The sequence below is a fragment of the Moschus berezovskii genome, chromosome 25, assembly GCF_049115385.1.
Source record: "Moschus berezovskii isolate FMDL1 chromosome 25, NW_MosBer_1.0, whole genome shotgun sequence".
Lineage (NCBI taxonomy): Eukaryota > Metazoa > Chordata > Mammalia > Artiodactyla > Moschidae > Moschus > Moschus berezovskii.
In genome coordinates this window covers 12947847-12966134 of record NC_142484.1, presented here as the reverse complement: position 1 = coordinate 12966134, position 18288 = coordinate 12947847, and the positions used below count along the sequence as shown (strand labels likewise).

The 18288-nt window shown below is 52.3% G+C and overlaps 1 protein-coding gene across 1 annotated transcript in view; it reads left to right on the top strand.

Annotated features, from left to right (window-relative positions):
• The first annotated feature begins 1284 nt into the window (after positions 1-1284).
• Positions 1285-18288, top strand: part of ST14 (ST14 transmembrane serine protease matriptase) — a 37921-nt gene continuing 20917 nt past the window's right edge. The window contains exon 1 of the mRNA XM_055415859.2: positions 1285-1507. Within this exon, the coding sequence (XP_055271834.2) occupies positions 1427-1507 (81 nt within the window). The 5' untranslated portion in view covers positions 1285-1426. The remainder of the gene's footprint in view (positions 1508-18288) is intronic.

Here is an 18288-nt window from a genome sequence, read left to right as displayed (position 1 = left end):
GACTGGTTGGATCTCCTTGCAGTCCAAAGGACTCTTAAGAGTCTTCTCCAACACCACAGTTCAAAAGCATCAATTCTTCAGCGCTCAGCTTTCTTTACGGTCCAAGTCTCACATCCATAGACGACCATTGGAAAAACCACAGCTTTGACCAGACGGACCTTTGGTGGCTGCAAAGCAGGGCTTTTATTTTGTTTACTCTTGTCTCGCAATACCTAAAGCAATGCTCAGCACACAGTCTGTGCTCAGTATTAGTTCTTGACTGTGTAATACCAGTAGAGCATGGAGAAGTTCCCAAAGAACTCTTAATGCCAGATTGCCACTCTTCTGTGATGTCAATGCTAGGAAGGCAGACTCACCTCCTTTTTAAGTTATTTTAACAATGCAGGGCATGTTGGCTTTGTGGGTTTTTAAAAATATTTATTTGGCTTCGCCAGGTCTTAAATGCAGCATGTGGGATCTAGTTCTCTGACCAGGGATCAACCCTGGCCCCCTGAATCTTAGCCACTGGGTCACCAGGGAAATCCCAGATTTACCTCCTTGAAACCACAAGATGAGTTGCTGATAAAGTGTAGAGGAAAAAGAGGCTGAAAGAGAGAGCTTTAGGAACTTTGATGTTTAGGGGCAAGAATGTAGGACTAAAATCCAGGGAAGGTGGGCATTGGAGGCCCAGATCTATGGGTATCAGATGCTGCAGATGGGTGATGAGCCCGGAACAGAGAAGAGGGCACGGGGTTGAGGAACTTGGGGAGGGCTGGGCGGGCAGCTACTGGCAAGAGGGAGCCGAGGGCAGTGGCTGGAGCGGCAGGCCGGCCCGGGGCGGTCCTGGGTTTTGTTTGGGTTTGGAGGGGTTCTGCGTGGGACCTGGATGTGGAGCTAGGTGGGGAGAGCTTGAAGACGGAGGGAGGCAGGGACGGAGGGAAATCGTGGCGGGCCTCCGAGAGGCGGCTGGGAGGCTGTGTTCCAGCGGAAAGGGCCACTTCTAGGCGAGGAAGAGGGCAGGGGGGTTAAGTTTCGCCATCGCTCGGTCCTTCCCGCGGGCCTGTTCGGTGCGGGGCACAGTGCAAGCCGAGGGCCACCACCGGGCAGGTAGTCAGCCTGGCGGCTCCACCGCCTCCAGGAGGTGGCCGGGCTTCCCGGTTCCTTGGGGAGGAGGCAGCCGCGAGCCCGGGGGGTGGGGGCGGGTGGGGGTGGGGACTGGGGGAGGGGAGGGCCGAGATGGGGGAGGGCCCGGGCCGGGAAGGTGCGGCGGCGCGGCGGGCGGGGCGGGGCGACCGGGAGCCACACCCTGAAACTACCTGCGCGCGACAGGAAGGGCCGGGCAGAGCCTGGGCGGCCGGAGCGCTGGGCCTGCGATCTGAGCGAGGCCCGTCTCGCGCCCCGGCCCCGGCCCCTCGGCGATGGCCAGAGCCCCACGGCCTCCGGGACCATGAAGAGCGAGCGGGCGCGCAGGGGCGCAGGCGGCTCCGGTGGCCTCGGCGCTGGACTCAAGTACACCTCGCGGCCGGAGGTGGGCGGCGCGGGCGCCGTCCAGGCGGGATGCGCGGGGGCTCGGGGGTCGGGGCGCTGCCAGGGGCGGCCGGGGGTCCAGGGAATCGGGGGGTGTTGGGGCGCCGGGGGAGCCAGGGGGACCGGGGAACCGGCAGCGCCGCGCTTGTCTCGGCCGAGGGAGCCGCTGCGCTGCCGGTTTGTGGCCGCGGCGCCGGCCCGACGGGTGGAATTTCCTGCTTGGCGGGTGCCTGGCCGGACCTTCGGCTCAGCCCCGCGGTCCCCTCCCCCGGCCCTCTCCCCCGCCCCAACCCCGGGCCGCTCCCTGGCCTGGAAGTGCGCTCGTCTCGGCACCTGGTTATCTCCGCGCTGTCCGTGCGCCTCGGGAAGGAAGCCGCGGCGCAGGCTGCGAGAGGGGGTTTGGGTCGGGGAGGGAAGTTTCCAAGCGGCTCTGGCGTTCTGGAATCCTTGGCCTCTGCGGGAATTTGCTCTTGTCTTGCTGGCCAGAAGGCATCTGAGCCCCCCGGGCAGAGGGCAACCGGGAGCCCAGAACTTCGGTTGCCATAGAACCTGGAGCTTAGGACTCCAGGGTGGGGCTTGCTTGGTCTTCTCGGAAGGCGGATGGAGCCCTTTGTAAGGAAGTGGGAACCTGTGTCTTGAACTTGAGACCCTGAAGCAGGGAGCTCTCGTGTGGCGGAAAGAATCTTTGTCGCTGTTGCTCAGTCGCTCAGCCCTGTCCGGCTCAGTCGTGTCTGACTCTTTGTGACCCCATGCACTGCAGGACGCCAGGCTTCCCTGTCCTTCACCATCTCCTGGAGCTTGCTCAAACTCATGTCCATTGGGTTGGTGATGCCATCCAACCATCTCATCCTCTGTCTCCCCCGCTTCTCCTCCTGCCTTCAATCTTTCCCAGCCTCAGCGTCTTTTCTAATGAGTCGGGAACTTGAAAACATTAAATCTTACCATAGAGAGTGGAAATGGGTTGTTAGTTTCTTTACTGATGGCAGTAAAAGGGCACCCTAGGGGGCAGTGCCTAGGCAGGACTGGCAGCCAGGCCTCCACCTCCCTGTAGTGGGGCTCCCAGGACTGCTGAGACGTGGGAGCTGTTATGGGCTCTGCAAACATGGGCCTGTCCCCCTCTCTCCCGGGATCCTGGGGCCAGTGAGCTCTTCTACTGGCCCGCACTCGGCGGTTGGGCCCACATTGGGCCTGATTTGGGAGGTCTCACCGACCAGTCCATTTCTCCAGTGGCGCGCGGACTGAGGGAGCTTGCCAAAGACGAGATTCTGGGTCTGCCCTGGTGCTCTGAGCCACCATCGCAACTGAGGTGGGCACTCTGTTTTCTCCACTTGTCCACCCTGTGAGGGAGGAAGCAGGACTCAGCGCCCAGTCTGGAGGCTGGGGTCTGTGGCCGGTTGTCTGCCCTGCTGGCGGCCGATGCAGCCGAGTGGCCGGCCTCTGTTTCCTTTCCATAATTCCCATGTTTGTGAATCCCTGATAATTGCCTGTTATAGGAGCTCTAGAATCTTGCCTTCTCAGCAGAGAGCCCGCTGTCTGGTGGTGTTATTTCAGGACTGTTTTTCTTCCCTCCCTCTTCCTCACTTCCCTTTCAGGGACCCTCTCCAGCTGACACTGCCCACATGCCACAGTGGCCTTTGCGCTCCCATGGCCACCCGTCAGCCCTCACTTCCTTCCCATTTGGTCCCTCCTCATTTCTCACTTTCCGTGAAGCTCATCCATTCCCCATGTTAATTCTGCCATTTTCTCCCACGTGGATCACTCCATCTTTCCTCCTGCCAAGCTCCTTGGAACCGGCAGTACCTTGTCCTGGACTTGCGCCGGGGTCAAAGACAAATAAGATCTGGTTATTTCCCTGGAGGCCCTTACGCTCTTGAGAGCCATGCTGAGAGATGTGCATGAAAATTAGATGTGACTCTGGGCTCCCCTGGTGGCTCAGACAGCAAAGAATCTGCCTACAATGCAGGAAACCCAGGTTCAATCCCTGGGATGGGAAGATCTTTTGGAGAAGGAAATGACTACCCACTGCAGTATTCTTGCCCAGCGAATCCCATGGACAGAGGAGCCTGGTGAGCTAAAGTCCACGCGGTGGCAGAGAGTCAGACTGAGCGGTTGTTTAACACTGTCCTGAAGGAAGTAGCTTGCTATGCCCAAAGCTCATTTCAGTTTCTCCAGGAAGTCTTCCCGAGTGCCTTCCTGCTTCATGCTTCCCCAGCTCTCTCACGCTCCAGATCACTCTGCCGTGTTTGCAGCTGGGGTCTGCGGACTCCGCCTTGGCTTGTCTTCTAACCAGGAGTGCAGCCGCTGCCCCTGGGTTTGTCCTGTGCCTGAGCAGAGCCAGTGTAGGTCACGCTGAGCCCCTCAGGAGCACTGTTGCTTTTGAGTTCCTTGCTCCTGGCCTCTTCCATCCCTTCGTGGAGGGAGAAATGTTCTGTTTGGTGATGCTTGGATCTGGCCGTCTCTTTCCCAAGCTGATGACTCTGGCCCCTGTGCCCCCTCCACCTGATCCTATTACTATTAAGGGGGAGTATGTGTTCCCTAGTGTTTCCAGAGCCCTAATGGACGTGTCCTGTCTGGGGACTGTGAGCCCAGCCTGCATGAGAGCAGGGGCGTGAGTGTCAGTTATCACGGTCATTGATGATTGCTGGGAAGACTGCCTCACTGGGTGTCTTGGCCCCAGTCGGACCTTAGATGGTGGCCAGGCAGCTGCTTGGAAGGAGTCCTTGGTTCTTTCTCAAGTTGGTGTTGCCTGGGTGAGACTCAGTGTCCCTCGGCACGCAGAGACCAGGATTAGGAGAGCAGATTTGGTGGGGTCAAAATCAGATGTCTCGGGGGTAAGGTTCTGCAGCTCTGGCTATTCTCAGGGTCTCCTCTCTTTGTTAGTCGGTCATCCACATGACAGATAGTTATTAGGTGCCCATCGACAGAGCAAGCGCCAGGCCCTGGGCAGCAGTCCTGAAGGAGAGCACAGCCACACAATCTCTGCCTTCAGGAACCGCCCAGTATAGCGCAGCGCCGTTACTATGGTTGAGTTGCTCACTTGTATCTGATTCTGCGATTCCACGGGCTGCAGCGCACCAGGCTCCTCTGTCATTCACCATCTGCCAGCGTATGCTCAAACTCATGTCCATTGAATCAGTGATGCCATAGTGTAGCATAGAGAGATTTGATTCTTCATGGTAAGAACTGGGTTCTAGAGAAGCTGGGGGGCCACTTAGGAAGGGTGTCTGACTCAGGCTTGAAGGACCAGGGTAGGTGAATTATAGCCAGAGCCACCTGCGACATGGTGACAGGAATATTTAATGTGGAGCCAAGACCTGGTGCCACTGCTTTCCCTCCAGGTGATCTCAGAGATGTTACATGATCTTTCTATGCTTCAGTTTCTATAAGAATGATATGTATGTTACAGGCTTGTTGCAAAGATTAAAAGGGATAATTTACATGCAAGCCCTTTATAAGGTGCAGCCTGGTGTACAGGTGTGTGGCCTGCCTCCAGAACACAGGGGATGTCTCCCCAGTGATGGAGACCCTCTTCCAGTCTTTATTTCTCCTCTCTTTACTCGGCTTCTATGAACAAGGTCCTTCTGAGAAAGGGAAATGGTGCTGAGACCGGCTACTCCACCCTTTCTCCCTCCAACCACACAAAATAGAACTTTAAGCACTTCCTTCTTTCTCGGTTCTGTGCTGGCCCCTCCGGAAGGGGAAGGCCCTGGGCTGGGAGGTGTGTGTGGTGGGGTTTGGGGGGCTACTGAGACCTGGGTGCTGTGAATGGACAGGAAGCCTGTGTTCCTCAGCTCTTACCCAGCCTTCCCTCCACCTCGCTCCTGGAAAGACCTGGAAATCCGTGGCCTTCACTTAGGACACGGGAAAACTGAGGGTAAGGGAAGATGACACTAGCTTGACAGCTGCCCAAAGAAGAAGGCTGTGTCGCCTGCACACCCCTGGGAGCCGCCATGAGCTGGCTCCTTGGTGGGGTGCATCTCATCACAGCCCCTTCCTACCCCCACACCTGAGCCTCTGGCGGCCAGCTGTGGTCTGTGGTGGCCGTGATTCTGGAGTTCCCCTGGTGCCAGCTCCTTCTCTGGCCTGTGGTTCTGCCCAGGCTCTTGGCTCACGTCTCCTAAAAGAGAAAGTCTATTCTTAGAAAAGTAGTGACTGTGTGACAAGCCCCCAAGGAGCCCAGGCCCCAGAGATGTGGCTTCTGGCCACATGCATGCTGCTGGAGTGTTTCCAGTACTAATCATTGCTGAGTTCATTGAGCATGGACCTTGTATTACACCTCTTAGCGTCAGTACTTTGTTATCCTTTTATAAGTGAAGGAAGTGGAGCACAGAGAAGCTAAATAACTTGCCTAAGGTCACGGAGCGAAACAGTGGTGACATCAGGATTTGAACCCAAGCAGTCTGGCTTTGCTGTATTCCACTCGGACTGCCTCAGTGAAAGACAGGGCTAGTAGCCCAGTGGGCTCAGGAAGGGATAAAGCCCTTAGGGTAAGAGCTGATTTGATTTGGTAAGAAAATGGATTTTTCTTCTTGGGACTTTCTGGGACTTAACACATTTATAATTACCATTTGGTAGTATAGGAAGCGGAGAAGGCAATGGCAAGCCACTCCAGTACTATTGCCTAGAAAATCCCATGGATGGAGGAGCCTGGTAGGATGCAGTCCATGGGGTCGCTAAGGGTCGGACACGACTGAGCGACTTCACTTTCACTTTTTACTTTCACACATTGGAGAAGGAAATGGCAACCCACTCCAGTGTTCTTGCCTAGAGAATCCCAGGGAAGGGGGAGCCTGGTGGGCTTCCGTCTATGGGGTCACACAGAGTCAGACACGACTGAAGTGACTTAGCAGCAGCAGCAGCAGCAGCAGCAGTATAGGAAGGGTCACTGGGAATTTCTGAGAGGCTCATGGAACTCTCACCCTGCCTGGCAGTGGTGAGAAGAGTGTTTGGGGTTTGCTCAATGTTCGTGGGCAGTATTTGCCCTTTTTTCTTTGCTAAGAACTTTTCTAGAAGCAGATTCCTACTGAGAATTCCATCTTGGAAGCTCATGTTTTCAGAATTTGCTTGTTCTTCTGGGCTTAGCAACAGAATCTTTAGAGTCCTTGTGATGGTTGACTAACGGCTCAGAATCTTGGATCCTTTGTTCTCTTGAGTTGGTGGTGATGGTGGTGAAAGGTGAAGAAGAATAGGATGACAGTCATTACTACCCATCACTCAATATGAGCACTTTGGTTTATTCCTTCCTTATCCTCACAGCAACTATAGGAGAAAAATGCCTAGTTTATAGATGACCATGTGTGTGCGCGTGTGTTCAGTTGCTCAGTCCTGTCTGATTCTTTGTGACCCCATGGACTGTAGCCCACCAGGTTCCTTTGTCCATGGGAGTCTCCAAGGAAGAATACCGGAGTGGATTGCCATCTCCTCCTCCAGGGGATCTTCCCCACCAGGGATCAAATCTGTGTCTCTTGCGTCTCCTGCCTTGGGAGGTGAATTGTTTACCACTGCACCACCTGGGAAGCCCCCACAGATGGCAGTACTGAGATTCAAAAGGTTTGCATAATGGCCCAATCCCAAAGAAAGGCAATGCCAAAGAATGTTCAAACTACCGCACAATTGCAGTCATCTTACTTGCTAGCAAAGTAATGTTCAAAATTCTCCAAGCCAAGCTTCCATAGTACGAGAACTGTGAAATTCTGAATGTTCAAGCTAGATTTAGAAAAGGCAGAGGAACCAGAGATCAAATTGCCAATATCCATTGGATCAATGAAAAAGCAAGAGAGTTCCAGAAAAACATCTACTTCTGCTTTATTGATTATGCCAAAGCCATTGATTGTGTAGATCACAACAAATTGTGAAAAATTCTTTAAGAGATGGGAATACCAGACTACCTTAACTGCCTCCTGAAAAAGGTAGGTTCGGACATGGAACAACAGACTGGTTCCCAATTAGGAAAGGAGTACGTAAAGGCTGTATATTGTCACCCTGAATATTTAACTTATATATGGAGTGAAAGTGAAGTCACTCAGTCGTGTCCGACTCTTAGCGACCTGATGGACTGCAGCCTACCAGGCTTCTCTGCCCATGGGATTTTCCAGGCAAGAGTACTGGAGTGGGGTGCCACTGCCTTCTCTGAGTATATACAGAGTACATCATGCAAAATGCCAGGCTGGAAGAAGCACAAGCTAGAATCAAGATTGCCAGGAAAAATATCAACAACCTCAGATATGTAGATAATACCATTCTAATGGCAGAAAGTGAAGAGGAACTAAAGAACCTCTTGATGAAGGTGAAAGAGGAGAGTAAAGAAGCTGACTTAAAACTCAATATTCAAAAACCACAGATCATGGCATCCTGTCCCATCAGTTCATGGCAAACAGATGGGGAAACGATGGAAACAGTGAGAGACTTTATTTTTGGGGGCTCCAGAATCACTGCAGATGGTGACTGCAGCTATGAATTTAAAAGACACTTGCTCCTTGGGAGAAAAGCTATGACCAACCTAGAAAGCATATTAATAAGCAGAGATATTACTTTGCCAACAAAGGTCTGTCTAGTCAAAGCTATGGTTTTTCCAGTAGTCATGTATGGATATGAGAGTTGGACCATAAAGAAATCTAAGTGCCGAAGAGTTGATGCTTTTGAAGTGTGTTGTTGGAGAAGACTCTTGAGAATCCCTTGGACTGCAAGGAGATCCAACCAGTCAATCCTAAAGGAAATCAGTCCTGAAAGTTCTTTGAAAGGACTGATGCTTTTGGCCACCTGATGCAGAGAACTGACTCATTGGAAAAGATTCTGATGCTGGGCAAGATTGAAGGCAGGAGGAGAAGGGAACGACAGAGGATGAGATGGTTGGATGGCATCCCCGACTCAATGGACGTGAGTTTGAGCAAGCTCCAGGAGTTGGTGATGGACAGGGAAGCCTGGAGTGCTGCAGTCCATGGGCTTGCCAAGAGTCGAACATGAATGAGTGACAGAACTGAACGGAATGGAATGGCTGAAAGGCAGTTAGAGGCAGAGTGAGAGTTCAAACCTAGATTTGTGCGACTTCAAAGTCTACGGCCTTAACCGCAAAGCCATTGTACAGTTGTATTCCGAAGCGTGGGTGATTGACGTACATTCCCAGCAAAGCCCAGGAACGCGTGGTTGGACAGAGTCCTGAGCACCAGGTGCCAGCATGGGTCCAATGCCGGCCTCTCACCATCCGCCTTGTTTCTGCTTTGATGAGCTTGGTGAACCTCACCTGGTAAACCAGGAGACTGACTGGAGATGACGCTGAAAATGTAGCTTTTGGTTAGGATACGCATGGTTAAAAATCATTATGGGAATTAAAAAAATTTTTTTTTAATTTATTTATTTTTGGCTGTGCTGGGTCTTCGTTGCTGTGCGGGCTTTTCTCTAGTTGCGGCGAGCGGGGGCTGCTCTTCGCTGTGCTGCACGGATTTCTCATTGCGGTGGCTTCTCTTGTTGCGGAGCACCAGCTCAAGGGCGCGTGGGCTTCAGTAGTTTCCACTCCCCGGCTCTAGAGCACAGGCTCTGTAGTTGTGGGAAAGGTCTTAGTTGCCCTGCTCCGTGTGGGATCTTCCCTGACCAGGGATCAAACCCTGCATCGGCAGGCAGATTCGATACCAGGGAAGCCCAAAATGGGAATTTTAAAATAGAAGAACTTCACCTGCCAGAGGAAACAAATCAGGTTGTTTGTGTTTTGCGTGCTCTGTGCAGTCTGTGCCACGTCCAGGGGTTTTACCTAGCGTGTTGTTGTCCATGAGCAGTGTATGTTCTGGCAGGTGTCTCAGCCTCCTGTCTGCTGGGCCCAGTGGAGGACTGCAGGCGGGAGGAATGGGTGCCTTGCCGCACAGCTGTGCCCAAGAGGGAGCCCTCACGCACCCAAGTCGCTCAGGGCTTGGGGCTGCCCCTGCATCCTTCCTGTGTCGTTTCTTATATCGGAACAGCTCTGACATGGTCTTGGAGAAATCGGCTCTGTTGGTGGCATCCTACTGGGAGGGAAAGGCCGACACCTGGGATATGACTTAATCATGAGTCAGAAGGCCCTGGGCTGCCTGCCGGAGAGGCCGTGCAGCATAGCACTCTGTCCGGCTTTGCTGAGAGTGAGCACACCACCCTGACTGCAGACGCCAAGCCTTCAGCCTCCCACTGCTGGGACCGGAGGAGTCCAAGGAGCCAGCAGGGCGCCACGGCAGACCCAGAGTTTTGAGTTGACGAAGCCAGGCCTGTAATGTGTCTCCCTAAAATGTCAAGTAAATCTCCCCACTGTTTTTACTTGGTCATACTTTAAACAGTTATTTTCACGTTTTATTTATTTTTGGCCACACCGCACGGCTTGTGGGATCTTAGTTCCCTGACCAGGGGTTGAACCCAGGCCCTCAGCAGTGAAAGCGTGCAGTCCTAACCGCTGGACCGCCAGGGAATTCTCTAGAGAGGCTTTTTAATATCTTGGTATTGCCTGTAATATTTTCTATTAAAAAGTTGCTTTCTTTTTTCTGATGATTGAAGTGAGGAAAGGACTTTTATTTATTTTTGGCTCTGCAGGTTTTCTCTAGTTGCGGCAAGCAGGGGCTGCTCTTCGTGTGGTGTGCAGACTTCTCATTGCGGTGAATTCTCTTGGTGCGGAGCACGGGCTCTGGGGCGAGCGGGATTCAGTAGCACATGGGGGCTCAGTAGTTTTGACGCACGGGTTTAGTTGCTCCACTGCACGTGGGATCTTCCCGGACTAGGGATCGAACCTGTGGATGGAACCTGTGTCTCCTTCATTGGTAGGCAGATTCTTAACCATTGGACCACCAGGGGTGCCTCAGGACTCTTAAAATTGAGCAGTGTAGAAATATACACAGTGAAATTCCTGTGAAATTCTCTCCCCCAGGTTTCATAACCCCTATAAATAGTTTGGATTCTATTCCCCCACAATCTTTTATGCATGAACCAATACTTCTGTGCATATTAATATATGTGTGTACATGTATTCTCTCCCAAATGGAATCATAATGTTCTTCCTGTTCTGCAGCTAAAGGCATGGTTGTAATGAACTATTCATCACACATTTATTACAGATCTTTATGCATGCTAGGATTGTGGAACAAGACATGGATCCCTCCCGCTCCCCACCTCCATCCTTAAGGAGCAGGTGGTTGAACTTGAGATGACTGGAGCAGTGCTTGCGACGTTGGGGAGACCGGAAGGGGCAGGGCTTTCCTGGGGAGCTTCTCAGAGGAGGCACCCAAGGGGGAGTTTGGAAGGGTGGGAAGGGCCCGACACTGAGTTTGTTTTTCTTCACTTAACATTGTATTTTAGAGAGTTTTTTCCACTTTATTACCTACTCTTTGAAAAACTATTCTTGATTGCTGTGTCAAGTTTCATCAAGTGAATGTGTCATTCTGTATTGTTATTTTATTTGTGGTGTTTGTGTGTGCTAATTGCCTGTGTTGTGGAACAATGAATGGAAACAGAGCCAAGGGGCTAGGGGAAGAAATTGACGAACAGCCCTGACCCCTTTGAATTCTGCTGCTGAATTCTGGGTTCCAGGTCTTAATGGGAACATTGCTCCTGTGAAGTGGCACCACATGACCAGAGGTTCAGGAAACAGTTTGAACGGTTGGTTGAGTTGAGCATTTGAGCTGGACAAAGAGCAGACCCAGAGGAGTGTTTCTGTAGCTGCTTGGAGCTGGAGGAGCTGGGAGAAATGAGGCTGGTTCTATTGCAATGCTAATATGCTGGGCTATTGTGATGCTGAGCGCCCTGGGGGAAGGGAGAACTTTGTAACGCTGGCCCTAGCCGAAAAAGCTATTTCCCTCAGAAAGGGTGGCCCCCCGGGGGAGGGACTGGAGAACACGGTTCTCAGGTCTCTCCTTGCTCTGTCCTTGCACGGTTTGTAATCATGGACTGGGGCCTTCAGGCCTCTCCCTGGTGATGGGGCTTTGTTGTTAGCATATTCAGTGCTTTCTCCCAAACTGCTAGATTTGTAGTTGAGCTCATGTTCCTGGCCCTGGAGAAGGAAATGGCAACCCCCTCCGGCAGTCGTGCCTGGAGAATCCCATGGACAGAGGAGCCTGGCGGGCTGCAGTCCATAGGGTAGCAAAGAGTTGGACACAACTGAGCAACTAACACTTTCACTTTTCTAACATTCCTGGGGCCTTCCTGGTGGCTCAGATGGTAAAGAATTTGTCTTTAATGCAGGAGACTTGGGTTCGATCCCCGCATCAGGAAGATTCCCTGGAGAAGGAAATGGCAGCCCAGTCCAGTATTCTTGTCTGGAGAATCTGATGGACAGAGGAGTCTGGCGGGTTACAGTCTGTGGGGTTGAATCCATGCCTGCTGCGTTGAAAACAAGGAGTCTTAGCCACTGGGCTGCCAGGGAAGTCTTGGTTCAGGATCCTGACTGTTGGTAGACACACAGACAGATACAGAGATGTACACCAGTGTTGAAATCTTATGGAACTTAATAATGAGTACAAGTAAAATGGGAAATCTGAATCAGATCTCTGGGTTATAGCAGTGTCGCGGTGTTATAGTCTTATGAGATGTTACCATTGAGGGAGAGTGGGTGAAGCGTACAAGGGATCTTGGTATTATTTCTTACGACTGCATTTGAATTTACAGTGATCTCAACAAAAGTGTTAATGACTAAAAAAAGCACTGTCCCATGAGACTGGAATGTGGGCTCAGAAAAAAAGTCAAGAAAGATGAAAAGAAATTACATGGTGCCGCTTTCACCTCTGTCTTCAGTTTCTCATTTGTTAGCTTCTTAGTCTAGTCAGTTTTTTAGTTTCCTGTTCAGTTTCTTTCTGGTTTAGCTTCTGGGAGAATGTGCCTGGTTAGCCCCTGCAGGCAGATACTTCTGCTCCCAGTCAGGTGACAGGAGAAAGGCGGGCGTGGCTGGGCCAGGAAGAGGGTTTCTGACCAAAAAAGGACACAGTAGGGGCAACGTTTGTGGGATCAAAGAGACTGGTGGTATTGAGGGGAGCTGCTCTGTTATGAATCTTGGAGCCCATCTGAGATAGAATTCTCTGCTTGAAATTACAAAAGAGGGGGTTCATTTAACTGAGGACTGGGGGAGGAAGAGGCCAGGAGGCTCTAAAGTGAGATGCTGGAGGTGTAGCACGTGGCGGGGTGGCTGACACCAGAGAGCTTGGCGAGCTGTCAGCTGATCCCTGGGGTGTAGACTGAGCTTTCTCTCCCCTTCCAGGGGAGTGGAGACAGGTCTGGAAAGTTCCCTGGGCCTTGGAAGCTGTCTTGGGTAGGCTACTTAATTCTGGCTGTGAAGAGCGAAGTCCTTCAGTCAGTCTGTCAATCAGGTTCTAACCCTGGGCAAAGTCAAGGGTAGAGGGTGTGGAGGAGAGAAGCAGTAGAAAGAGGAAACTGGGGCGCCTGACCTCCCAGGACTGCCTGTCTGCCCGCTGTGCCCTGGGGATATCATTGATGCCAAGGGTCTTAAGGGAGGAGAGGTCCCAGGGACAAAGACTGCACTGAGGTTGTCCACAGACACTTCCTGGAGGGGCTGGGCCCTGGCTTTGACCTCGGGGACACAGGGGCTTCGGAGGTGGTGATGGGAGCCGAGCCTCTCAGGGTGGCGGGATGGGCACCAAGCTACTTCCTCACAGGTCTGGGGGCCGCCTGACTGAGGACAAGGTTAGCACGCCCAGACCAGTGTTGGAGGGATAGAAATCCACCCACCCCGACCCCTTGTAAAAGAAAGAAGAGGCTTGTATCTGCTGAGTCTGGTTGCAGGTGTGTGGTCCCAGTGCAACAGTGGTGTGGCCAGGCGGGGCCCTGGGCAGTGCCAGGAATGGGAGGGGATACAGGCATGAAACCTGCAGGAGCTGGACGCTGACTGGCAGAGAATCACCAGGTCCTGTGCCCGCAGTGCCCACAGTCGACTGAGTCAGACCCTGGGAACTTTCCGTCCAGCTCTGACCAGGTGTACGGACTTTGGGTTTTATTTCCTCCAGTGAGAGCCGTTGGCTCTGGGTCAGCTTTCTGTTCTCCTGGATGCCTTGGGGTCACAGATCTGTAGGTAATTCTGAATCCTCTGTAGGGCCCCACTGCCTCACCCATTTCCCAGCAGGTCAGCAGCTGAGAAAAGTGACCAGGTTGAAAGGGAGGGGTCAGAGGTTCGAGCAACAAGAAGGCAGAGAGCTCCATCAGCCGCTGACGAGCCTCGGCTGGCAGTTTTGTCTGCTGGCAGCCTCCGGGACTTCTGGGTGCTGCTCATAAGCTGTTGTGGGAGGGTCCTGAGCTTGGGCGCCAAGTCCAGCCCCTCTTGCAGGTACCTTGCTTCCCAGGTGGTTGCTTAAAATAGGCCGACTGAAACTGACATGACCCAGCCGACGGGCTCCTCTCACTGAGAGGGGAGGTGGGTGGGCCGGGTCAGCAGCCTCCGGGAAAGGGTAGGCAGCCTGGCCGGTATTCTCCAGATCCATTTCCCGAGAATGACCTGGGATGCAGGTTAAGCTTGCAGACCCTGGGATGGTGCCCCTGCCCGGTAGCATCGGAACCTCCCGGGAGAGGAGCCAGGGGATCTGGACGCTGGGCAAGCACTAGGCTCCTTTTGCTGATGTATTTTAATCATTATTTTTCACGACCAGGCAAGTCTGGAAAATGCTGGGGTGGTGCAATTTAGAGGAGCCTCCTGTTGCTTGAGAACCTGGCTGCTTTGGGGAATCAGTCGCCCCAGGGCTGGTGAGTGAGTGAGTGGATGCCGCCGTGGGTGTCTTTTCCCTTCTCCTTTGTTGCTTCGGTCATCCTGTGATGAGCGGATCAAGTGTCTTCTCTATGCCGGTCATTGTGTGGGGCTGGAACTGCAGTGACTGCAGAGCGAGTGAAGTCCCTGCCCTTGAGAGCCTGCATGTCGGCTGCTTTCTGCCCACAGCTGCTCGAGTTTTTTTTTTTGATGGGTGCTGGTTTTTTAACATTTATTTATTTATTTTTTGGCTGTGCTGGGTCTTCGTTGCTGCGCCTGGGTTTTATCTACTTGCAGAGAGCGGGGACTACTCTAGTTGAGGTGCACGGGCTTCTCATTGCAGTGGCTTCTCTGCTGCGGAGCACAGACTCTAGGGCACGTGGGCTTCAGTAGTTGTGGACTCGTGGACTCTAGAGCTTGGGTTCGGTAGTTGTGGTGTTCAGGCGTAGCTGCCCGATATGGGATCTTCTTGGACCAGGGATCAAAGCAGTATGCCTTGCATTGCAATGTGGATTTTTATTCACTGGACCACCAGGTAAGCCCATGCTGCTGATTAAACTGGAGAGAGCCCATCTAAGTAGGGCCCCTCCTGCCTGGAGACAGGGTCCCTTCATAACTGGCAACTTGAAGAAGGGGCCTTTCTTCAATTTCACCCCTGGTATCTCAGTGCTATGCGTTGTACTGTGCTCAGTATCTCCCAGGGTGACAAATACAGTGTTAGGTTTTGGAATTCACTCCTTGCTCTGTCATCTCTGGTGGCCTTGAGCCATGCTGAGTTTCTAGGGACTCTGGCCAGGATCTAATCTGAGCTGGCATTGGGGAGTGGCCAAGAGAGTTATGCTGGCTTTGTCTTTTCCTCTTGAAAATAAAGGCACCTTTGAAGTCGCACGAGATGGACCCTCACCTTGGGAAATGATTGCAGGCATGCACACCATGCTTTCTTGTTTGAACCATGTCACAGATATTTTGTGGTTATCATCATGGAATTGACATCCATCCTGGGCTACCCTGGTGGTCCCGTTGTTAAGAATCCACCTGCCAATGCTGGGGACACAGGTTCGTTCCCTGTTCTGGGAAGATCCTACATGTTGCAGAGCAGCTAACGCGTGTGCTACAACTCCTGAGCCCATGCTGTAGAGCCATGCACTGCTACTAGAGAGTAGCCACCACTCTCCTCAACTTGAGGAAGCCTGTGTGCAATTAAGACGCAGAACAGTCAAAAATAAAGAAAGAAATATCTCTTACAAAAGAAGTGAAATCTGTCCCACCTGGTGGGTGTAACTGAGTCACCGAACCTGTGACCAGCAGCTCATGGTGAAGCTGGGAGTGGCGCATGAAGCCAGCCATCCTGTCTAGCCTCAGGTCAGTGTCTGCAGCCAGTGACATCACTTCTGCCCGTTGACCTTGATCCTCGGCTGCAGGAGCACGTCATCAGGCGTCACGAGAGGGCGTTTCGTGGCCCCTCCCAGGACTCCCCGTGACCTCTTCAGCCTCAGCTTCATCCCCTACCTTCCCAACAGATCACACCCAGCCTTGGCCAAATGAGGAACAGTCTTGAAAAGGAGAGCCTGGTGTGAATATTTATTTCTTCCCTGTCTGCTTTGACTGGAATCTCGTGTGGATTTTGGGGTCATTCCTGTCCTTTCTGCTGTTTGTAAACACAAGCACTTACCAGGAGCTGTTCTCCCACAAGGACTGTAATGGGCTGCCAGCTGCAGCTGCTGGCTCTGGATCTGCTGGTCCCTAGAGCCGGTGGGAGAGCCGGCCTGGCGGGAGAGCAGTGGTGCCAGGCCATCCGGGGGCACTCGGGGAACTGAGTGAAGGGTCCTGTCAGAGGAGGCTTCTGAGGCTGACTTGGACACAGTTTTTCTCGCTAAGCATGTAGCTTTTAGCTCTGGTGAGTTTGGTACTTAACAGGAGAAGGGTGGCCACAAGAGTCTGTTGTTTAGTCACTCAGTCGTGTCCGACTCTTTGCGACCCCATGGACTGTAGCCCTCCAGGCTCCTCTGTCCATGGGATTCTCCAGGCAAGAATACTGGAGTGGGTTGCCATTCCCTTCTCCAGGGCATCTTCCCTGATCCAGGAATCGAACCCACGTCTCCTGCACTGACAGGAGGATTCTTTACCACTGAGCCACCAGGGAAGCCCACAAGGATCTTTCCTATAGCATCAAATAAAATATGCCTTTTCCTTTTTATCTTCTATAAATTCGTTTTTTGGACTACCCCTGACTTTGGGGAGGATAGGCATTATTTGCACTGGTGTGCTTTAAACCGGTAGAAAATATGATATTCTGCAGGGCTTACATGTCCCTCCTCCTGGGTCTTTGGGTGGTACCCCCTCATCCCTCCAGGAAGTCGGGTGGACACGGTGGTGGTCTGGTGTCCCGCTCCCTGGGTCATCCCTCCAGGAGCTCTGTGTGCACCTGTGATGCCCGTCTGTCCTTCAGGAAGTCATCCCTCACTGTCTTGTCTGAGCTGGCCTTGAGCCTCCAGGGTCTGACTCAAGCCGCTGGTGAGAAGAGGCCGTGAGACTTGTGTGGCCTCTGTTTGTGGTCGGCCAGCACCTGCTTCACAGCACAGCCCTGGGTTTTATGTGCGCACCTGCAAACATGTTTACTTTATGAAAGAGAAAGGAGAGGCCCAGCTGGGCATGAACAGCCTCCCTCTTCCATTGGCTCTCTGGCCTGTAGAGGTGGTCGCATGTAGGGAGAAGGCTGTGTTTGCCGTTGAGCCTGAGCCGGTGGGAACTGCCTGCCTCCTATTTCCCTGGGGGTCTCCCGGTCCCATGCATCTGTAAAACCCCAGCCACAAGGGTTGGTGTGGCTCGTCCCTCTTTGTTGTTTTACTGGCTTCACTCCCTTTGTGAAGCGGAGACATCACTTTGCCAACAAAGGTCCATAGAGTCAAAGCTATGGTTTTTCCAGTAGTCATGTACGGATGTAAGAGTTGCACCATAAAGAAGATGAGTGCTGAAGAACTGATGCTTTCGAATTGTGGTGTCGGAGAAGACTCTTGAGAGTCCCTTGGACAGCAAGGAGATCCAACTAGTCGATCCTAAAGGCAGTCAGTCCTGAATATTCATTGGAAGGACTGAAACTTCAGCTCCAATACTTTGGCCACCTGATGGGAGAGCTGACTCATTAGAAAAGACCCTGATGCTGGGAAGGACTGAAGGCAAAAGGAGAAAAGGGTGACATAGGTTGAGATGGTTTGATGACATCACTGACTCAATGGAGATGAGTTTGAGTCAACTCCGGGAGATGGTAAAGGACTGGGAAGCCTGGCGTGCTGCAGTCCATGGGGTCACAGAGAATCGGACATGACTTAGTGATGAACGACAGCAGCAACACCTCCCTTGTGACTTTGGACAGGTCACTCCCTGTCTCTCAGCCTCAGTCTCCTTATCAGTAAAATGACTGGGTTAGGCAAGATGATCTCTCATATACCTTAAAATGGAGCCAAGAGTAGGGTAATAAAAGAAATTGTCTAGTTACTGATTAAACAGCATTTCTGGGCTGATCGGAGCCCAGGATTCACACTGCAGGGATGAACAGACCTTGGAGCCAGCCCCACCGCCGACACTGTGCTCTGCAGCCAGCCTGGGGTTACCCATGGGGTCCACTGTCCATGCTGTCAGCCACCTTTCCTTCCCAAGGAGTTTGCTTTCCCGTTTCCCAGAATATTTGCTCCCTGAGTTCTGGATGCTGACCAAGGGAGGCCAAAGATGAAGGTCAAATCTGGAGCGCCACCTCGTGGCTGTGTGATCCCACAAACTCATCATTTCTCCCTGCCTTTCTGTAGAATGGTGGTGAGGATACCCATCATGAATGTTTTCAGGGTTGTTGTGGGGCTTCAGTAAGAAAACAGTTGCGAAGTTACCCTGTACGCTGAAAATAAACTGAATAAACTATTATTCTCTTAACATTTCTTCCAACACCTATAAACATAGACACGCAGTTTGATTAGAGTCTAGCTAAAGTCTTACTCTTTTTTCATTTTCCAGTATGTTTAGACAACCAAGGACCATTGGGCATTTAAAGCAAACCTGCAACCTAGATGGGCAAGGACATGATTCCGAAGATCATATAA